Source organism: Anolis sagrei, chromosome 5 (genome assembly GCF_037176765.1).
Source record: "Anolis sagrei isolate rAnoSag1 chromosome 5, rAnoSag1.mat, whole genome shotgun sequence".
Classification (NCBI taxonomy): Eukaryota; Metazoa; Chordata; class Lepidosauria; order Squamata; family Dactyloidae; genus Anolis; species Anolis sagrei.
Window position 1 is genome coordinate 15,942,922 of NC_090025.1, and position 22,843 is coordinate 15,965,764.

The following is a 22,843-nucleotide window of genomic DNA, read 5'->3' on the forward strand; positions in this document are numbered from 1 at the left end:
TTTCAGATAGGTAAGCTTTGAAGTTGCATGAGTTTTACATGCAGCCTAAAGTTGTACATGCAAGTCTCCTGCCTCAGGATCTGATGCTTCATTCCATTGTGTTTATCAAATGTAAGAAAGTTTTCACTGCTTGACCTCTTACAGAAGCATCCCAACTAGCATAACAACTCAAACACCTCTATTTTCTTCCTTGTCTCTCAATATTGTAATAGAAAGTGACACCATAGCATTTGGGAGTAGTACAGGGTCTTGGGATACTTGCAACAGTGTGGTGTGTTGTTTCCATATATTTTGATGTGTTTGGGGACTTGGGAGCTCTTCATGGTTTTGTGGAAGTTACACAAAACCCTTTAAAAAGTGTAGTCAATATAGGACTGACTGGGGAATTCAGGGCCAAAATGTGAGGGTCTAGGGACCATAAGTACTCTCTGGGCCACATTTTGGCAAATGCAAAGTATGTACACAACAAAGTTTGGAAACATGCTGAACTGCATATCAATTGCCAATTCTGCTGCTATAGTAGAATTAAAAAATCCACATAAAAATCTCTTACCTGTTCTTGGTTAAAATTGAGGACACCAACACAGTAAACTCTTGCTCCTAAACTTCTGGATATAGCTGCCTATCCCAGAGAAAGAATGAGAAAGAAAAGAAGATTGCATGCAACTGCTATAAATGATATGTTCCACAACAGAACTTAACAAGAGGCATTGCCGCAATTTAACATTTACCTGTTTCTCGGCATACTGTGGTATATAGCCTTCTAACTTCCCATCTGTTAGAGCAATGATGATGCTATTAGACTTCGAGCCTCCTGCTGTTTCAATTTGTCTATTGGCCTAAAAAAAAACAAGATTGTGGGTTACTACAATTGTCTTGACAGGGGACATCTCTTCAGTATTTGGAGTATAACTCCCCAAATGCCCAAGCAAGCGTATTCTTGGAGTTGTCATCAAAAAGTAACTTTTTCAAACCCAAGACTATGGCAAGGGAGAAGGGAAGAAATATTTAAATGGTAATAAGTAGTTGTAAAAAAAAAGTATTCATTATTGGCAATAAGCTTTGTAATTTTCAAGCTGAGGCTAAAATAATGCTAGTGGGGCTGACAATACAGTCACACTGGATGACATACAGATCAATAAACAAGCACCTTTTTCAAAATCTTTAGGTCCTCAACTGCAATTCTATGGCCAGCTCCTGGTGGAAGCTGACCATAGAGTTAGACTGGATGACCTAGAGATTTCTAGAGAGATGTTCTTACAAGTAAAAAAAACTCCAAGTCTCCTATTCACTTTTTTATGTTCATGGGGTTCTGCACCCCTAAACCAGCAAATGTGGAGGACTGACTGAAATGTCATATCTGGGTGAGGCATGTGAGGTACCTTGGACAGTAACAAATATTGCAATTCATTTATTTAAAACAGTGGTTCCCAACCTGTGATCCATGGACCACCACTGGTCTGCAAGAATGAAATTATGGTCCATAGCCTCACCATTATACACCATTGCCTCAAAACCATGCTGCAATGAGAACAACTAGTCATGTGAAACCCTCTTATAGTGTTGACGCAATGGCAATGTCAGAAGGGGAGAAACTGATTACCCACAATGATTACTACTATCACATCAGCTCTACATGATTAAATATAACTTTTTTGTGGGAGGGCAGATGGCGACTACTGGACGGCATGTGTTCTGTATCAGAAACTAGAGCTGATGTGATCTATCCAATGCAGTTTTCTGAATCAGCATCCCAAATAGCCTAACCAAATCTAAAGTTGACCAAAAACTGATTTATAACCCTTTTGGTACTAGTGTTGGAGGGTGGTTCCTGGTCAAAGTGGACCCTGGTCAAAAAAGGTTGAGAACCACTGATTTAAAAGTAGGTGGGAGACAAAACATACTTCTTTTATTCCTTCATGCATGTACGTTTCACCTCCTGGCTTCACATTGCGCAACTCTTCCAGTCCTCTCTCAATTTGTGCCCTGAGAATAAGAAAACAAAGGAAAAGGTAACTGAATATCATAAAAAGCAGCAATATTTAATGTGTCTACAATGTAGGATTCTGAGAAGAACTGGTGTGTCTCAGCAGTCTCTTGTTGGTCTGAGTGTTGCCTCCAGCTCCACTGAATTCAGTTGAAATATTTGATTTGCTAGCTATATCTGATTCCTGAGTTGTAGCATGTGCTTACCACTGCTGTTCATTCTAAGCCCACGTACTGTAGAAACAGATTAGACTCCACAATCCAAACTAACCACTGAAAAATGGCTCCTCTGCCCTTCTCAGTCTGCACCAATGGTGACTGGTGTCTTTCATGTCAGTGGAGCAATGAATGCACTCTTGTTTTTAAGAAGCAGTCCAAAATGCTGAACCTCAGCTCACCCATAGCACCATGGATACCTCCTTAAACTACAGAGCTAAACAAGAGTAGATTCTCACTGGGATGGGGGAATATAAAAGAAAATGTGAAAATGTAGAATCCCGGACTAACAACAATCTTTAAAGTTCAGGGTTTGTTCTGTGAAAAATTTTCTCATTTTTACTTTCGGTAGAAAATAGAATGTTCTGCATAGAGAAAAAGGTTTTTTCTGCACAGAAAAAATATTTTGTACAGAATAATTATTTTTCTGTACAGAAAACACTGTTCTATAAGAAAATGTAAAAATCACACGTGGATCAGCATTGAAAACAGCAAATTCAATATATGAAGTAATGAATGATGTTTCCTATGCAAAAAATACTGATACTAGAGACCAATTCTATATAAAATTTGCATATCATTGTTTTGCATAGACAGCAGAATATTTATTCATAGAAAGGAAACAGGACATGCTATTTTATGTACAAAACTACCATGTGTGATTTCTTTACAGAGTAAAGAGTAAACATCATGTGGATTTTGAAGACTTTCTCACAGCAGGAAGAAAATTACTAAAAAAAAAACACTTGTTGCTTCATTCAAGAAGACATTTAGTAAAGAATTGCATAATTGTTCATCACTTCACCAACCTCAGAGTTATCAGCCACCATTGTGCTAAACAAGAAGCTCTCATCCAGCCTATGAATGTGTTTATCAGATAGAAACATGGGATACCATTATATAAAATGGCTCTACAAATCCAAATAATGACATCAGAAATGTACCTCCCACAAACTAGAAAAATATCAACTGATACAAAGGAAGCCTTTTCATAAATATGCATTTTTCTGGGGTTTTTTTTTATTGTGAATACAAAAGTTCTGTTCTAAAATGTCAATATATTTCATCTCAGTTCAACTCAATTAAAAAAAAAACTCTGTTAACTAACACCCTCCACCCTATTTAAAAGGTAAACTCGAAATGCTTGCATAAAGCACTTTATATCCGTACTGGCAGTCCTGGTCGCAACGGAAGACATGCTGTGTGCTATAGATGGCAGCTGAGCAAGTTACGTAAAGTCAATGCAATCTGTTTAATCCAAAATATTTTACACTCGGCGTCTATTGAAAACAACTTGAAACTGATTATGTACGAATGCAGATTACAAAGCAGACACTTTGTGCTTGCCAGGAATGAGTGGCAGCATGTCCACAGGCTCCGGCAGTTCTGCTGCCAAGAAACAAACGACAAATCGAGTTCCAGTTTTCTGAAACAGATTTCACGGCGCAAAAAATAGCTCTCGTACAATCAGTTCAGTTTTAGTTATCCAGCATACAACCAAGACCTCCCAGCAACTCCTGCCACCTCCAAACCTATTTCGAGTGAGGGTCCCAATGAATAGGAAGGAAGGAAGGAAAACAGAAACCAATTCACTCAGCAGCAAAAGAGAGCAGGTTACCATCTGCCCACCAATATTCGATAACATGACAAAATGCAGAATGGAAGACTTTGGCCTGGGGGAGGTGGAAGAAGGGGAGGGGTTAGGGTTTCGTCATCCACCAAAGCTCAACGGGGAAGGGTTTCATCATCCACCAAGGTCCACAAAGGATCCCCCCCCCTCTGGTCAGTTTTCTTTAATTCTTACAGTTGCTTCTAGTCCAGTGTTGTTCTAATGCATGGACAGTTGTCAAGGGCACACAATCATAGGAACCCTGTGCTGTTTTAGGAACACACCAGAATTCAGCACTATTTTTCCAATCGCCCGCCTCAACTTTCAAATCTCCTGAAAATTTGGTAGAAGGAGAAAAACTATGACTTGTAGTAGAGAGTTGGCATGACTACATTCATGAGAGAAATTTCACTGTTTTTATTGCTTACTATGTTATAGAAGCAGAATATTGTAACGGATTCGGGGAAGGCAATTAATGGTTGGGGACAATTGCTGACAGTGTGCATTTTCATTATTGGAAGCAGAACCTCCCCTGTTTGTGTTCCAAAAATCCCATTTGTGCGGTGAAGGGTTAGAAGAAGTGTAAGAAAATGAAGTGAGGAAAAAGACATTGCTGATCTATTACATGGTAACATATAAGTCGATTTTACCGGTAATTTACATTTTTTCCTGTGGTTGTATAGACAAGGTCCAGCACACTGCTTCACCAAGGGTCTATAATGCTATTAAGATTGCCCCAGATTGCAAGAACTATTTCTACACTGTCTTTTCAAATTGATCTTAACATTATATGTTCTAATGTCTGTTATGAATATGATTGTACAATCAGACCTCCACATTTGCAGGTTTGATACTCTGTGCTGTTTCAGTCACAGACCAGAATTTAACACTATCATTACAATAACTTGCCTCAACATTCAAATCTCCTGCAAATTTGGTAGAAGGAGAAAAACTATGACTTGTAGTATTCAATATTCACAGATTTGATTATTATATCTAGATCCTCCAGTGCTACTCTATGGCCCAGTTCCTCCAGAAGTCATGATAGATGACCTGGTGATTCCTAGGAAGAAACATTTTTCTAGGTATTTGTAGGTCCTCTAGTGAGATATTATGGCCAATGTCACGTGGAAGTTGACTATAGAGTTCTGATGGATTACCTACATGTTCCTAGAGAAGTGTTCTCTTCAGTTAAAAATAGAGTTTTCTTTATTTGCATTTTTCTACTTTCATTGGGGTCCTGCACCACTGACTCCAGAGAATTTAGAGGTGTGTACAGTGTTCCCTCCCCTATCGTGGATGAAAAACCACGGTGTAGGGACATTATACTGTATATGTGCAGTATAGCTCCACCCACTCCTCTCTCCTCCTCCCCCTCTCTCTCTCTCTCTCTCTTTCCCTCTTCTCTTTCCCCCTGTCACAACTCAGGATAGATTCACCTTGCTCAAGATACCACCACACACCAAAGATGTAGGTTTTGTAGTTTATTGATGAAAAAGCAAAAACAAAAACATAGAAATATAGTTGCAAAAGTTAAATAACCAAAACAGAGTCTTAAATGCAGAGGCAAAGTTTCCAAGATCTAAGGGCAAATAACATGAAGAATAATCCTTTAGTATTGGTTAAACAAGAGTCCATGGCAGCATGATAAGGTCCCCAAAAACCACAATCAAAACCAAAGTCCCAAAGAGCTAAAATCTTTTCCCCAAAGCTGAGGTAATTCCAAAGAAGTTAACAGGGTGTAAGCAACATTGCACTGACAAAGGATTGACTTCAATCAGATCATTAAATATGTTTCCCTAGCATGAAAGCATTATGTTGACCTCGAACTTCCCTTTTATTGGCAAGACGAGCACTTCAGCGTACCCTTAATTGCAAATGGTCCTCCCTAATCAAATCTCCACCATCTTCAAGGCCAGATAACTCATTATCCTGGGACTTGTCACCCTGGGAACCGAGAGGCCGATGGGGCTGACTCCTCCACCTGCAGCTGTGAAGTTTCACTGTCTTCATCTTAAACAACATTCCTTTCTCTGGGAAACAGAAATGCCGTCTCTTCTTCAGAATCAACACTCTCTGACTCAATAACAGGGACATGTTCAGAAATCTGTAACCCATCATACTCCTCGTCCTGAGGAAACTTGGGCTCAGAAAGCTCAGGATCAAAGTGAGCCACAACACTCCCTCCCTCTCTCTCTTCCTTCCCCCTCCCCTTGCTGGAGCCACCCTTCTCCCTCCCTGCTTCCCCACTGGCATGGGGCTCTCAAGTCTGTTATATACAGTGTTCCCTCACTACTTGTATTTTAATTTTTTTTTTTTGAAAAGCCATGAAACAGCGAACCGCGAAGCAATGAGGGAACACTGTATTACTCTTTGCAAGTTTTAGCATACCTTTTGCTAATCTACCATAGGCAAGAAGAAAAGAATTATCTGATTTTCAACCCATTGTTGTGTAAATATAGAACAAAATGAACTGGACCAGACCAAAGACTTGGGTGTACAGTCCAGGCTAAAGAATGGGCTTTCCTCCCCATACAACCCTGCCCAAGCTTTTGCTAAGTATTTATGGCCAAGATTTTTTTTAAAGTCCAAGTGAACATAGTCTACCAGACTATCTTGTTCACATGCTTGGTGATATTACTAAAAAAAATCTGAATGATTTGTGAGACAGAATGTAACCTTTGCAACAAGCAATGCTGGCTCTCTTCATTACAGTAGACATGCCCTGCTATATGCTTGAAAAATCTATCTTTAGTAAAGCTTTCCACACTTTAGTTAGAAGAGTAATTGAACTAACTGTTCTGAAATTTTCTATATCCATATTTTAAAAATTGGCATTACCTTGATCATTTTCCAGTCCTCTAGTGCACAGGACATCTGTCATGCTTTTCTTAAAAGATGGGCAATGCCACATTTGAATTTTCAAAGAACTTCCTGAGGTGCCCTTTGGACCCCAAAATTTGTTCACATTCAATTTGTGAACCACCTCCCTAATTTCACCTCTTCAGATCAGTTAATCAGTTTCTTTCCCTAAAAATATCAGTGCATGTACACTCATTTGCCTTGTGTCTTCTGCCATGAAAAAAGACACGGAGAATTAATTTAGCTTATCTACATCCTTTAAGACTTCTTGAACTTGTTCATCATTCAATTATACAAACAGTGTCTGAGAATTAATCTGTTAATCGCTTGAATCCTATCGTTAGTCACAACTAAAGGAGACCCATTGAATCAACAGGAGTTACCTACATATTGACTCATGATTCCACTCATGATTCCACACTGTATTAGATGTGTCTATTCTATCAGGAATGAACAAACAGGATTCAGGACAATGTATTTTTTAAATTTTTTAAGTTAATGTCATTGTCTGTTTAAATATATTTTCTTCAAGCACAAAAGCACAGAAAGTGTGTTCACAAAGTGTCACAGGTTTCCCAGAACCAGCCATCTGTGATGTAATCAGCAATAGAAGAATATCAGCTCAACTCCAAGCCATGCGATATGATTTTGACACAGCCAAAAAGGTTAGCACACTTAACATAGAGCTTTATTATTCAGTCACAGTCAAGAAAAATATATTAAATATCATTAAATGAAGTTATGACAAGGCTGGTGATAACAGAGTGATGGCTGTCTCCCATTCATGGGGTCACCGTAAGTCAAGGTTGACTTAATGTCCATTAACAAAAAAAAACCCCTGTTTTTCTTTCAAAGAGTTCAAGGCAGTACACATGTCTCTCCTCCATCTCAGTTCATCTTCATAAACTTGTGCTGGAAGCCAGCTTAAGATAATGGCCAGCCCAAGGTTATCCATAAATTAAAATCTATACACCAAAAGGTGACACAGTGGGTTATACTGCTGAGCTCCTGAACTTACTGACCAAAAAGTTGGTGGATTGAATCCAGGGAGTGGGATGAGCTCCCACTGTTAGCCTCAGCTTCTGCCAACTTAGCAATCTGAAAGCATGCAAATGTGAGTAGATCAATAGGTATCACTTTTGCGGAAAGCTAATGGTGCTCCATGCAGTCATGCTGGCCGCATGACCTTGGAGGTGTCTACAGACAATGCCGGCTCTTTGGCTTAGAAATGGAGATGAGCACCACCCTTCAGAGTTGGACACAACTAGACTTAATGTCAGGGGAAACTTTTATCTTTTACACCAAAATAAAGCCAACACAAGGAAAAAAATATAAACAAAAACAAAACACCAATTAATAGGAACTGGACGATACCATAACAGACCAATCCTTGGAGGTCTAGGAAACTCATTGGGAATTAAAGACAAAAGTGGGGGTGGGAGGGAGAGCACTACTTGAAGAGAACTTGGTGGCTGTCTGGTTGCTTTGAGTGGTTACAAATAGAACATCTCTTGTCAGTGCAGCATATGTGCATGAATCTCACACTTCTGCTGTTCAGAAAGGCAATTCTGTTCCAAAAAGTTATCATGCCCAAGTCTTCCTTCCCAATCTCGTGCAATAATTATCATACTTTTGTTGTTCAGAAAGGCACGTTTTTGTTCCAAAAAGTTGTCATGCCCAAATCTTCCTTCCTATTCAATAATTGTTTCTTCAAGTCGTTCAGACTGGTAATCAAACATAAGGCGATACATGGCTTAGCCCTAGTTGATCCACTAGTATTATGCTAGGCCACATTTATATTGCACTGATGGATTTGGTTACATTATTCTAATAACACTTACAACACCACAGAGCAGCTAGCAAGTTCTCCATAAGAAGAGCACTTACTGCGATCCATCCTTCTGTCAAACCTTAAAAGAGCTATGTAAAGTGCTAAACATATAGGTGGATCCAGGTTCAGCACCTTGGAGAGTTCCGTTACAATTTGGATTCAGACTTGGAGGGGATTCACTGCCCTGCCAACAAGAAACCCATCACCAACTACTGGATCCATTATCTGTAAAATAATGAGTTTTTTTCATGTCAGGAGTGACTTGAGAAACTGCAAGTCACTTCTGGTGTGAGAGAATTGGCGTCTGCAAGGACGTTGCCCAGGGGACATCCAGAAGTTTTACCATCCAGTGGAAGACTTTTCTCATGCCCCCACATGAATGAGTCAATTAACTATACCACCTGAGGCTTCATTTTCCAGTTTGAAAACCACCAACTCCATGTGGCCATCAATCTTTCAGGAAAATTATCTCTCTCTTTGAAAAGGAAAGGGGAGATCATACTATTGGGTACTCAGTAAGGCATACAGTTTATCCCTTCAAACAACTTATTGTAGAATTGTTACCTACCATTTAAGAACAAAAAACAAGCAATGTAGCAATTTACTTACCTATTTCCTGTTAACGGCAGGATGACTTTTGCTTGCATGGCAAACACTATGAAGGATAACCGCATCCGAGGGCTTGTTTAAAGACAAAGAGAGAAAGAAAAACATCTGTCTCAGAACATTGCGCCCACATTCATTTGGAATGGAACTGTGCCATAACCAGACCCTGAGGACCTCTCCCTCTTGACCTTTATGACAGGAGCCAAATAAACACAAAACCCACACAGGAAGTATCAAGACATCCAATGTGTGCATTCCTGCTCAGCTATTCTTATTTCAGCTAACATAGGACATTCCCCTGAAGTTCAAATCTTTGGAAGAATGAATATGCCTATGTTGTTTCCACTCATGTTACCTGTGTGTAACTTGGGCCATTTCTCTGCATACCAGTGATAGTATCTGCTCTCATTGGCAGGAGCTCTTCCTATAATGAGACAAGCTCACATGGAGAGTGGACAGAAGAGGGAACTACAACAAAGTAGTATCCACCCCTCAACTGTGGAACCTCAAGTCCTTCCTCTGTTTTGACTTACAGTTTCTTTCAGCCTCAACCAGTATGGCTGTGGGAGTTGTAGTCCAAAACATCTGGAGAACGGAAGATTTTTCACCTCTAATTTATATTAACAGGACCATATAGAATGTCAAGGTTTGTATTATAATGCATTGTTATCTGTATGCTTTTCAGAAATAAAACCACTTAAAAAACAGCACAAACTGGACACACCTTAACTCAGACATACAAGTCCAAGTCAAGCTCATTCAATGGTCTGAATACGTGCATGACATTCTGCAATTTCAAAGTTTCCACTGCTATACTGTCTGTGGGACTTGGTGAGTTGGAGCCCAGGAATAATAACTGGTTGACTAAAATAGGAATGTTCAGAGAGGAATGTCTTGAACTAAAGACGCCAAAGCATTGATTGAACTAAGGACACTGTTAGTCTATGATTTTATCTCAGCTTCTACCACTGTTATTCAAATATACAAATATTTAACACTATTTTAACTCTCATATTCAACATTGCTTCTGAACCCTGCTTTTAAAACTTGTATTTTAATGCTGTACATATCTTTTATGTATGTTTTAATGCTGGTCATTGGCTGATATGTGTGTGTGTGTGTGTGTACATATGCCTGTGTGTGGGTGGGTGTGTGTCACATACACACACACAAGGCTTATCCAGAAAGTAAGATTGCAAGGCATGAAGCTCTTGCACAGAATTTCCGCAGGAGAAGTTTGTATCACTGACGTGTAGTGGGAAGCCAGCGGAAGTGAAGTAGCTCATCGACTGGCATTGTAGTGAAAGAGATGAACATCCTCATTCCATTTCCCCCTAAGTGCAAAGTTCACGCTGTAATACACTACCTGAATGCTCAGAACATGAATGCCTCTGTGATTCATTGTGAAATGGTTTCAGTTTATGGAGAGGATGTAATGTCAAGACACCATGCAACAAAATGGGTACAAAATATATTGTGCGACCATGAAGAAACTTTGCAGAGACATCCAAAACAAATGTTGTGGGATGCTGATGGTGGGAGTCTGTCTCCTTCATGACAATGCGCATCCGCACACCGCTCATGCAACACAAGAGTTGTTGATTTCATTTTGTTGGGATGTTTTAAGCCACCCATCTCACAATCCCGATCTCACACCCAATGACTATCATCTGTTCATTAAATTGAAGGAACACCTGGGTGGAAAACACTTTTCTGACAACGAGGAGGTGAAAACTGAAGTGACAAACTGACTGAAAAAGACAGAGGGAAACTTCTATAACACAGGAATCAAAAACTCGTCCTACGGATGACAAATGTAATTGAACTGAATGATGATTATGTGGAAAATCATGTAATACCTATGCTACAATCCGTGTAAGTTTTATTAAAATATATTCATTCTTTGTGTTTTTAAAAAATCTTGTACCTGTACTTTCTGGATAACCCGTGTGTGTGAGTGTGTGTGTGTGTGTGTGTGTATTTGTGGGACTAGAATTTCTAAAAACCTGGTCATGCAACCATTATGTTTATGAAGTTCAGCAACATTCAAAGTCAGGAGTCACTGCTCTGTAACAAGTAACATCTAGTCTCTCCCAACTTTGTATTTAGCTTATTGATTTGCACAAAATAGAGTTTGCATTAGAAAATATCCAATAGCACCTTAGAAAACGACTTCTTTTCTAATCTGCACCATCACTTTTAAGTAGCTTCTTCCTGTTTTTTAAAGCGAGATACTGTTGCTAATAAATACTTTTCACTTTTATCAATTTTTTTCTTCATTTCCTCCAATGAAGATAAAAAAGATCATTGGCACAACTCCTTTCTTTTTAAGGCCCCACTGAAAGCCTGAGCCTCTTAAAAGGGGAAATAAAATGTGTGTTGTGTTGCTACTGCAGACCTACATCTTTCAGACTCAGCAAAATGGGAAACAGATGTACAACTCATACCGGAATGATCTAATTCTTATAATGAAACCTGGTCTGTGTTTTCACCATATGCTGCGCTGAACAGCTTTTGTCAACCATTAAGCTGTCCTCTTTCTCTTAAGGGGAAAAAAAGGAGGGCGAGAAGGAAGAAATCTTAATAAGCTGTTAAGAACCGTTTGTCAAATGATTCAGTTCAACCTACTTTATTTCAGCCAATTCAATGATTTTTAAAAAAAGATTTACAAGGGCAGGGAGTCTTGGCTTAAATAAAAAGATGACTGAAAGGTTTTGGAATGGACAATCAGATCTTTTTTGGAAGAGATAAATATCTCTCTTGCCAGTAACTGTAAGTCTGGGCCATGGCCTCTTTCGAATGGCTGATTAGACTCTTTTCAATAGCTTACATTCATGGGGAGACGACTTCTACTAGATTTCTCTCCTTATATCTGGTTTTGGGAAGAGACATGCAAGCAAAATGCAATTATGCCTGTCTATTTCACATGACTTTTCACCAGCTGGTCAAGCTCACAATTGCTCACTGTATTACATTTTCCGTAGGAAACAATTAACTCCACTGTCTGTGAGGATACTTCCTCTTGCGCTCTGAGTATCCAGGGCTGAGTGTAGCCTATGTGAAAAATCACCAACATGATATCCTTCAGCAGCTATACAACTGTAGGAAGAGTAAGATGATGCAGTAGATCATGCATATATTAGCTTAGATTGCATTATGGATTCTGCTTTGGATAGAACTGGAGAAAAACAAAGAGCCATATAAGATACTAAAGCCTTGACTTCTCAGCAATCCCCAAGTCTTCTTAAAAATATCATTTGTTTTTGTTTGTTTACTTTCTTGCTTGCTTCTTTCATTGTTTTGCAAAGACAAACTGCAAAAAGTCTGAGCCAGAAATCAAACTCTTTTCACATACAATGCAAATAAGAGACACATCCCTTCAACCCACAATCACATATGTTGCAACAGAAGAACAAATGTGAGAACCGTTGTGGTGTAGTGGTTTGAGTATTGGACTAAGGCTAGATCCACACTTGCCATATAATCCAGTTTTGGATCCCAGATTATCTGCTTTGAACTGAATTACATGGCAGTGTAGACTATAATCCAGTTCAAATCCAGTAATCTGGGATCAGATAGTTGTTGTTGTTGTTGTTATTGACAAAGGCTTTCATGGCCGGGTTGTTGTAGGTTTTTCCGGGTTATATGGCCATGTTCTAGAGGCATTTTCTCCTGACGTTTTGCCTGCATCTATGGCAAGCATCCTCCGAGGTCCATCCTCACAAGATGTGAGGATGGACCTCGGAGGATGCTTGCCATAGATGCAGGCGAAACGTCAGGAGAAAATGCCTCTAGAACATGGCCATATAACCCGGAAAAAACTACAACCCATTATTATTATTATTATTATTATTATTATTATTATTATTATTATTATTTGATGCACAACAAGATTAGTACACAGCAAACTAGATCACTGTGCTGGTTTTTGTGTTCGATCACACATTGGACATTTCCCAAGTGTCTAGGACTGTGTGATGTATCGGCAAGTAATGTGTGCAGATCCAAGTAGGGTGGCCTTTTGCAGCCAACAGATGGTAATTTTGTCAGCGCCTATTGTTTTTAAGTGCAGGTCAAAGTCTTTAGGCACTGCACCCAGTGTACTGATCATCACTGGGACCACCTTGACTGACTTGTGCCAGAGTCTTTGCAGTTCTCTCTTTAAACCCTCATATTGTGTAAGCTTTTCCAGTTGCTTCTCATCAGTTCTGCGGTCACCTGGGATTGCGACATCAATGATCCATACTACATTTTTTCCACGATTGTGAAGTCAGGAGTATTGTGCTCCAAAACTCTATCAGTATGAATTTGGAAGTCCTGGAGCAGTTTGATGTGTTCATTTTGTGTAACTTTTTCAGGCTTGTGATCCCACCGGTTTTTTGTCACAGGCAGGCAGGCAGGCAGGTATTATTATTATTATTATTATTATTATTATTATTATTATTATTATGTTTATTTAAACCCCACTTTTTTTCCACAAAGCATCTATATGGTTGTGTAGACCCAGCCTAAGACTGGAGAGAAGGGCTTGATTCCCTGCTCAGCTACTAAACCCACTGGGTGACATTGGGTGAATCATATACTTCCAGCCTCAGAAAACCCCATGAGCATAGGGTTACACTACATCAAATATGACTTGAAGGCACACAACAACAACAACAACAAATGGGGGATATTTATGTCATATGGATTCTGCACATTTAGCTATTTCTTCTATTTTATTTCATTATTATCATGCCCACAAGCCTCTGAGGTAGATCAAGCTGAGACATAGCAACTGGACAGCAGTTATCCAATGGTTTATGGTTTGAATGGAATTTAAATCAAAAGCTTATATACCCCAATCCAATACTAAACCACTACAATAACTGTCTCTCATGAAAAGAGGGTGATAAAAGAGTCCAAAGCACAAAAATCTTAAGAGTGTTGTTGTTTTTGTCATCATCATCATCATCACCACTATCATCTCATTTTTTTTCCAATCTAGGACTCAAGGTGGCTTGCAATGGTTAAAAGAGACCCATGACATGAGCAGCACCTTGCTGAGCATACAATCTTTGTGTTGTCAAAGGCTTTCATGGCCAGAATCACTGGGCTGCTGTGAGTTTTTCAGGCTGTATGGCCATGTTCCAGAAGCATTCTCTCCTGAGGTTTCTCCGACATCTTTGGCAGGCATCCTCGGAGGTTGTGAGATCTGTTGGAAACTAGCCAAGTGAGGTTTATATATCTGCAGTAGGAGGAACAATCAGGGCCAACTAACACCTTCCAACGAAAGATTCCCCTAGGCAGGAAGCAACCAGGATTTATTTATTATTTATTTATTTCATCTACTTATACCCCGCCCTTCTCACCCCGGGGGGGACTCAGGGCGGCTTACAAAGGAGGCACAATTAGATGCCCAAATCACACAACAAACAATACAAAATATAACAGTTCAACAATTAAAATGAAACATCAATACCTATTAAAATCATAAAAACTATCTCATGTCAGAGTCCATATATCAGAGTCCATATATCCATTCCATTCCATTGTCCTTGTCTATCGATAGGTCCTTTAATCAGTTGTCAGCATGGCCAAAAGCTTGGTCCCACATCCAGGTCTTTAGTTTTTTCCTAAACGCTAGAAGGGAAGTTGTCGATCTGATCTCCCCGGGGAGTGAGTTCCACAGGTGGGGGGCCACCACTGAGAAGGCCCTGCTCCTCGTCCCCGCCAGTCTCACTTGTGCCACTGGCGGGGTCGAGAGCAGGGCCTCCCCAGAAGATCTTAAACTTTGAGGTGGGATGTAGAGGGAGATCCGTTCGGACAGATATACTGGGCCGGAACCGTACAGGGTTTTGTAGGTCAAAACCAGCACTTTGAATTGTGCTCGGAATTGGATCGGCAGCCAGTGGAGCTGACGCAACAGGGGGGTGGTGTGCTCCCTGTATGCCGCTCCGGTGAGCAATCTGGCTGCTTCTCGCTGGACTAGTTGAAGTTTCCGAGCAGTCTTCAAAGGCAACCCCACGTAGAGTGCGTTGCAGTAATCCAACCAGGATTTGAAGCTGCAAAGCCATTCAGTGCTAATCACGGTGGCCAATTGCAACATTCACACCTGCCTCAAACAGACAAGAGTTCTTTCTCCCACCCTGGGTATTCCACAGATATATAAACCTCCCTTGCCTAGTTTCCAAAAGACCTCACAACCTCTGAGGATGCCTGCCATAGATGTGGATGAAATGGCAGGAGGGAATGCTTCGGGAACATGGCCATACAGCCTGGAAAACTCACAGCAACCTATGCAATCTTTATTTCAGGTGGGTATTAAATACAGGTTCTTCTTGTTCTTAGAATAGCCTTGAAAGTGGAGACTAAATTCCATCTATTTTAGCATTGTGTTTCTAGAAGATGCACTCATATTTCCCCAGACTAATAGCTATGTTGTGCATGATGAAAGGGAGACAAAAAGAAAGGCACATGTAAGAAACAGAAAGTACGGCTGACTTACATATTTTCCTTCAAATACTGATCTTGACATCTCACTTGATGGATTTTTTTAAAAAATGTTTTAAAAACATGAATTTCTCAATGTAAATTAGATCAAAATAACAATCACCCTGTAATTTTAGATGTATATTTCCTGAATCAAACTGCTAGTTAACGTAGATAACACTAGGTTTACGGATAAATTGTTTCATATGGAATAAGCTGTTCTTATTAGGTTCCTAGGTTGTTGTTATAACAGCCAGGGAGTATCTCTATTTCTTAAGGAACTATATACATTTCAGGTTGTTGTAGATTTTCCGGGCTGTATGGCCATGTTCCAGAAGCACTCTCTCCTGACGTTTCACCAGCATCTATGGCAGGCATCCTCAGAGGTTGTGACGTCTGTTGGAAACTAGACAGGTGGGGTTTATATATCTATGGAATGTCCAAGGTGGGAGAAAGAACTCTTATCTGTTTGAGACAAGTGTCTGTGTTGGCCACCTTGATTAACATTGAATGACCTTGCAGCTTCAAAGCCTGGCTGCTCCCTGCCTGAGTGAATCCTGGAAGATACACACTTATAGAACAATACATAGCAATCCGAAAGTATGTTGTAGAACAGGCATGGGCAAACCAAGGCCCAGGGGCTGGATGTGATCCCTGGGGCGCTTACCTCAGGTCCTCCTCATTTACCTTGTCCTTTTGCCATAAGGACATGGTGACCTGCAACAGCTGAGAGCCCTCTGAAGTGCATTCAGCCACTGCATGTCTCGCCCTCCTACCAGCATAAGGACAATGCGAGCGTCCCCATCCTTATGCCAGAAAGACAGCTAAAAGAAGGCATGTGGTGAATGAAAGCCCTCTGGAGCACTCTCAGTTGCTGCCTGTCTTACCTTCCTCCAGGCACAATGTCAAGAGAAGAAGAATCGGGGCAGTCACCACGTGTCCTGCTTTCCTCCCAGCTTAAGGATGGGGCAAGCAGCTCCATCCTTATGCTTGGAGGACAACCTGAGGATGACCCAGGCCCTGCCCTTCCCCTCTTGGTCCTGCCCACTCCCAGGCCCTACACCTCATGGGCCTGCCCCTCTTCCTCCCAGCCCAACCCTCCTGGCTGGGTTCACAATGTGGCCCCAAGGCAAAAAGGTCCATCCATGCTTGTCGTAGACTGTGCTATTTTGTAACTATCTTACATGAGCATAGAATCATGGAGTTGGAAGAGACCTTCCATTCAAAGCACCCCCAACAGATGGCCATCTAGCTTCTGTTTAAAAGCCTCCAAAGAAGGAGCCTCCACAACTCAAACTGATGCATGTTTCTAATTCCTCATGAATTGAAAATCTGAGTTTATTTTGCAATTGTTCCCATTTACATTAATCCTGGAAAGCAGGAGGAGGATAACTCACCTTACAAATCTATCTGTCAGTTGTTTCACAAAGTCAACGATTTCAAACCAGTGGTCAATGACACTCCCTGATCTGCAGAGAAAGCAAGAGTAAACATGGATCAGTTGAAAAGATGAAATAATCTAACATAGTTAACATATGGGTATAGAATAGAGTTTTCTGAACATTTCATTTTGGTGACTCACTTTTTTAACATGCATCATTTCATTACACAGTAATTCAGTTTTAGTATTAGACCAACTCTTTATAAGATATATGGTCACTCACATAAACTGTAATAAAGAAATGTATGGGGACGCAAAATATCTCATAAAAGCCTTTAATTTATACCCTATACAGCTCCTGCCCAGCTTACTTATCCGAACGTATCTCTCTCTATGTTCCACCACGTAATTTAAGATCTACTGGGGAGGCCCTGCTCTTGGTCCCACCATCGTCTCAAACACATCTGGTGGAGACGAGGGACAGGGCCTTCTCAGTGGTGACCCCCTGCTTATGGAATTCACTCCCCAGCGAGATTAGATCGACGTCCTCCCTCCTTACTTTTAGGAAAAAACTAAAGATGTGGTTTTGGAGCCAGGCCTTTGGCTAGTGGGCACAACAGCACTTTAGGCACTGAACTCAGACAATAGGATTGTTTGAAAATTGGAAATGGCTTTATGACCTGTGATTCTGTGATCTGTTCTATGTGGTTATGTAATTTTAATTAATATCACTGCTTAATTGTTATGTAATGGATTTTATATTGCTGTTTTATATTGTTGTTTTGATACTGTTGGCATTGAATAGTTGCCTGTGTTAGCCGCCCTGAGTCCCCCCTCGGGGGTGAGCAGGGCGGGGTAGAAATGGCCTAAATAAATAAATAAATAAATAAATAATATATTGATTATATAATTTATTGTTTATTTCACATAGACTCAGAAGTTCTTGTCATGTTTGAGTGACACACCTTCACACAGCAGACAACACACTATGTGTTACAACACACAATTTGGAAAGCTCTGGTGGCTTCTTGGAGACACTGATTAGGTCCCATCTGCACTGTCATATAATACAGTTTGAACTACGTTATAATGGTCAGTATAGACTCAAATAATGCAGATGGAATTGCATTGAAATGAATTATATGAGTCTACATTACCACCAATATGTCTCTTTGTTGGCATTGAATGTTTGCCTTATGTGCTGGAAACTGCCCTGAATCCTTTTGGGGAGATAGGGCGGTCTACAAAAAAAGTTGCTATTATTATTATTATTATTATTATTATTATTATTATTATTATATCCAGTTCAATGCAGTTAATCTGCATTTTGAAACTGCATTATATAGCAGTGTAGATGGGGCCTTGATGTAATAATTAATCTAGAATCCCAACCATTATTTATTTTGAGACATATATTTAATGCTTTTTTTTTTATTTACTGTATTTGTATACCACTTTTCTCAGCCCATAGGCGACTCAAGGTGGTTTACAGGGCAAAATTAAATGCCCACAATGCTATAAATACAATTAAAAACAATAACATATAATAAAAACCATAACAAGATCAATAAAACATAAAACAAAAGCTTATGCTGGTGTTTCTCAACTCAAAGTGGCTGATAAAAAATAAAGCAAATTTAATAGCCATTTTAAAGACCTTAACTACTAATACAAATATCAAACAGAACCAAAACAATAGCATCAAATTTCCTACTGATTTCTCTTCCAGAGTTTGGCTTTGCAAATTGCCACGCTGTCATTAGTGGTTTCAGCATTGGACTCCACTTTTGGGGACCAGCATTGGATTCCTCACTTGGCTATGAAAGCCCCTTGTGCAAGTCACACATTCTGAACCACAGAAAATCTTGTGATGGGGTTAGGATTGCCAAAAGTCAGAAACATCTTGAAGATTCACTACAATGACAAAAGCCTAGGTTTAAAGGGCCACTTTAAAAGGTGAATAAAGAACTTATATTCTAGACTTAAAAGGGGGAAATCATTGCACTTTGGAGCAACTACCCCAAAAGCCCTACTTCAGACATGTATAGATTGTCTTTTTTTTTTGTCATGTCAGGAGCCATTTGAGAAACTGCAAGTCACTTCTGGTGTGAAAGAATTGGCCATCTGCAAGGACGTTGCCCAGGAGACACCCAGATGTTTTGATGTTTTATCATCCTTTTGGGAGGCTTCTCTCATGTCCCTGCATGAGGAGCTGGAGCTGATAGAGGGAGCTCATCCATGCTCTCCCTGGATTCGAACCTGCGACCTATCGGTCTTCAGTCCTGCCGGCATAGGGGTTTAACCCACTGCGCCACTGGGGGCTCCTACAGATTGTCTGATGACTGGCTTTTTCGCACATTCCACAAAAAGTATACATAATAAGGCATTTATAATACACTAAAGTATGTCTGACTGTGGATGCTAAGCAGGATCAGCCCTAGTTAGCACTTGGATGGGTGAACTCCTGTGTAGAGAATATGAAATGCCAGAAGCATTCCTTTCATTACTTTATTAAGGCTTCCTCACTTGCAGCAACCATGCATTTGTTGGGAAAATCACAAAGCTCCCAATGCAGAAGAGCCCCATGTCATGATGCAACTAATTATCAGTATCACTATAGCCAGTCATTCCAGGACTCAAACTGGCTTGCAACAGTGAAAACAACAGAAGCTAAAAGTTCACAATATACAAAAGTTAAAAATGTAACTATCAAAACTTGATACAAACTTATACCCTGAAAAGAAAGTTTAAACATGTGGAGCGATCATCTCTCAAGAGCAAACCACATAACCACCTCTGCACTTTTTTCTGTACTACATATTCAATGTGGTCAGTTTTACTAAGCACAATTCACAATACCAAAACTTCACCTCACAGAGACTCCAACAGAAGATTTCTGACAGAAATGCAAAGTATGGTACTGTATACTGCATTGTAGAGGGTGCACCTACACTGTAGAATTATTGCAGTTTGATACCACTTAAACTGCCATGGCCCAATGCTATGGCCATGGGAGTTGTAGTTTGGCCAGAGACCACAGACAGAGAAGCCTAAGCATCTTGTAAAATTAGAATTCTCATAATTCCATAACATTGAGCTATGGCAGTTAAAGTGGTGTCAAACTGCAGTAATTCGACAATGTAGATGCACCCAGAATTACCGCTCTCCCTCTTCATACCCTGATCTTCCTTCTCTGACTCTAATTCAACAGCTTCTTTAGCAACACACCACACCAGCTACAAACTAATACAGTTGTTTTCAAACTCTTATCCTTCAGTTTCTTCAGCAGTTGATCAGGCATTTCGTAGTGAGTTTTAATAGTGTTGCTTCATTTAAAAACAAGTTGCTTCCCCTAAAAACATACAGCTTGTTTGCAATGTGAGGCACTCTTTCAGCACACATAAAGACAACATGGCTTGAAATACTAGGCTATCATTTCTGCAAGTTGGCTACATTCCTCCAGATTCCTGGAACATGCCCCTGAATCCTCAACTGCATATTAATTTTACTGCCAAACAGCCTTTGCCCAACCCGGTTCCCTCCAGATGTGTTTGAATACAGCCATCATTGATCCCAGTTGGTTAGGGACAATCACAACAATAGCCCAACACCACCTTACTACCTCTGAGGATGCTTACCATAGATGCAGGTGAAACGTCAGGAGAGAATATCTCTAGAACATGGCCATATAGCCCGAAAAAACCTACAGCAACCCAGTGATTCCGGCCATGAAAGCCTTCAACAATACAATAACCCAACACATCTGGGAGGTACCAGATTGGCAAAAAAAATCTTCTAAGGCTTCCCTCTTCCAAAGCCTCTGCACTAACAATGTGGTGCTCAGCCACCACAAGATAGACTTCATACTGCAACTTTTACTAGTAAACTGGTTTGCTGAAACCACAGAAATGTTTTGAGCTCTTGTCAATCAGCATTGCCATAGCAGCATGACTCCTAAGGGCACTATATTAGCAAAATACATCAGTTTAGTACAGGGGTCCTCAAACTTTTTAAACAGATGGCCAGATCACAGTCCTTCAAACTTTTGGAGGGCCGGATTATAATTCAAAAAACACATGAATGAATTCCTATGCGCACTGCACATGTCTTATTTGTAGTGCAAAAAACACTTTAAACAATACAATAATTAAAATGAAGAACAATTTTAACAAATATAAACTTATTAGTATTGAAATGAGAAGTGTGGGCCTACTTTTGGCTGATGAGATAGGATTGTTGCTGTTGTTGTTGTTTTTATGTGCTCTCAGACTTAGGTTGACCCTGAGTGAGGGCCAGGTAAATGGCCTTGGAGGGCCTTAGTTTGAGGACCCCTGGTTTAGTAGAAAGGCATGTCTCAGCAGAGTAAAGAAGGTTCTTATCTCCATACAACCAATGGATCACAGACATGAATGATGCAGGCCTTCAGATATTGTTGAACTGCAATTCCCAACTCCTCACCACTGATCATTTGGGCTAGGGCTATGGAAGTTGCAGTCCAACATCAGTGTTGCCTCTGAAAAATCCTGCAAATCTCTTGGGAAGACAGATGGACAAATGTTACCATGCTGGAAGAAGCAAAGACCACCAGCATTGAAGTGATGCTCCTATGCCATCAACTCCACTGGACTGAAGGCCATGTTGTCTGAATGCCCAATCACCATCTCCCAAAGCAGTTACTATACTCCCAACTCAAGAACAGAAAATGTAATGTTGGTGGACAGGAAAAGAGATTTAAAGATGGGCTTAAAGCCAACCTTAAAACTGTGGCATAGACACTAAGAACTGTGAAAACCTGGCTCTTGAGTGCTCTAACTAGAAGACAGCTGTGACCAGCAGTGTTGAGGACTTCAAAGTGGTATAAATGGAGCAAAAGGAAGAAATGTCAAGCCAACCCTCACTGGGACTGCCTTCCACCTGGAAACCAATGCACTCACTGTGGGAGAACACTGTGGGAGAACATAGGGTTCCACGTCCACTTACAGACCTACTGCCATGACACTACACTTGGAGGGTCATCATCCTCGGGCTATGAGGGATCACCTACATAAGTAAGTAAGCAGTCCAACAATACTTTAAAAATCACATGGGGTCCACTTTGTAAGAGATGGTCAATGTTAAATACAGAAATGTACACAAATGAAGATTCGTGTGCCACCCTTAAAAAACAAAGTGGCGGAGGAATCTAGAAGCACCTCTGAGATGGATAGGAAACTGAGGAGTGACATGATGCCACTCTATAAATATCCCCTGGTTGTTACAGGAAGGAAAAGGCAGGATTGTTTTCTGATGTCCCAAAAAGTAATAACAGTTCTAATGATTTTAAGTTAGTAGTAGTATATTTTGAGTGAACATTAGAATGAACTTCTTATCAATAAAAGTGGTTCAACAATCGGGAAAAATGCATACAGGCATGGTAATGTCTTTCTCTCTGGCTGTCTTCAAAAAGAAGCTGGACAGCTACCTTCTCAGGGTGCTTTAGTTTTGACTTCAACTTATGGCGACCTCCAACTCACCCTATTCTCAACAGCCTGGTCAAGTCTAGCAGACTCTGATCTGTGGCTTCCTTGATTGAGTCTATCTATCTGGAAGCACATGGTATTCCTCTTTTCCTATAGCCCTCCACCTTGCCAAGCACTATCACCTTCTCTAGTGAATCTCATCTTCTCATGATATGGCTTGGCTTCTTGGCTTCTGGAGAGTTTGGTCCAGATTTTCTCTAGGATCCATGTAGCACAGTGGTTTCCAACCTGTGGTCCATGGACCACCAATGGTCCACAAGAACTAAAATATGGTTTGTGGCCTTACTATTACTACACCATTGCAACAAGAGTGACTGGTCTCGCAAAGCCCTTTTATAGTGCCAGAGCTTATAAAATATGGT

The 22,843-nt window shown here is 40.3% G+C and overlaps 1 protein-coding gene across 3 annotated transcripts in view; it reads right to left on the reverse strand.

Annotated features, from left to right (window-relative positions):
* The window catches only part of ANTXR2 (ANTXR cell adhesion molecule 2), a 164,533-nt gene that overhangs the window by 138,023 nt on the left and 3,667 nt on the right, over positions 1 to 22,843 (reverse strand). For 2 of the 3 annotated variants that reach the window (XM_060779346.2, XM_060779345.2), the window contains exons 2-6: positions 16,979 to 17,050; positions 9,114 to 9,185; positions 1,905 to 1,986; positions 732 to 839; positions 554 to 622 (exon numbers count right to left, since the gene is read on the reverse strand). In XM_060779346.2, coding sequence (XP_060635329.2) covers positions 554 to 622; positions 732 to 839; positions 1,905 to 1,986; positions 9,114 to 9,185; positions 16,979 to 17,050 — 403 coding nt within the window. Of the gene's footprint in view, positions 1 to 553; positions 623 to 731; positions 840 to 1,904; positions 1,987 to 3,734; positions 3,842 to 9,113; positions 9,186 to 16,978; positions 17,051 to 22,843 lie in introns of those variants that run through there. The other variant, XM_060779348.2, reaches the window with a different exon arrangement.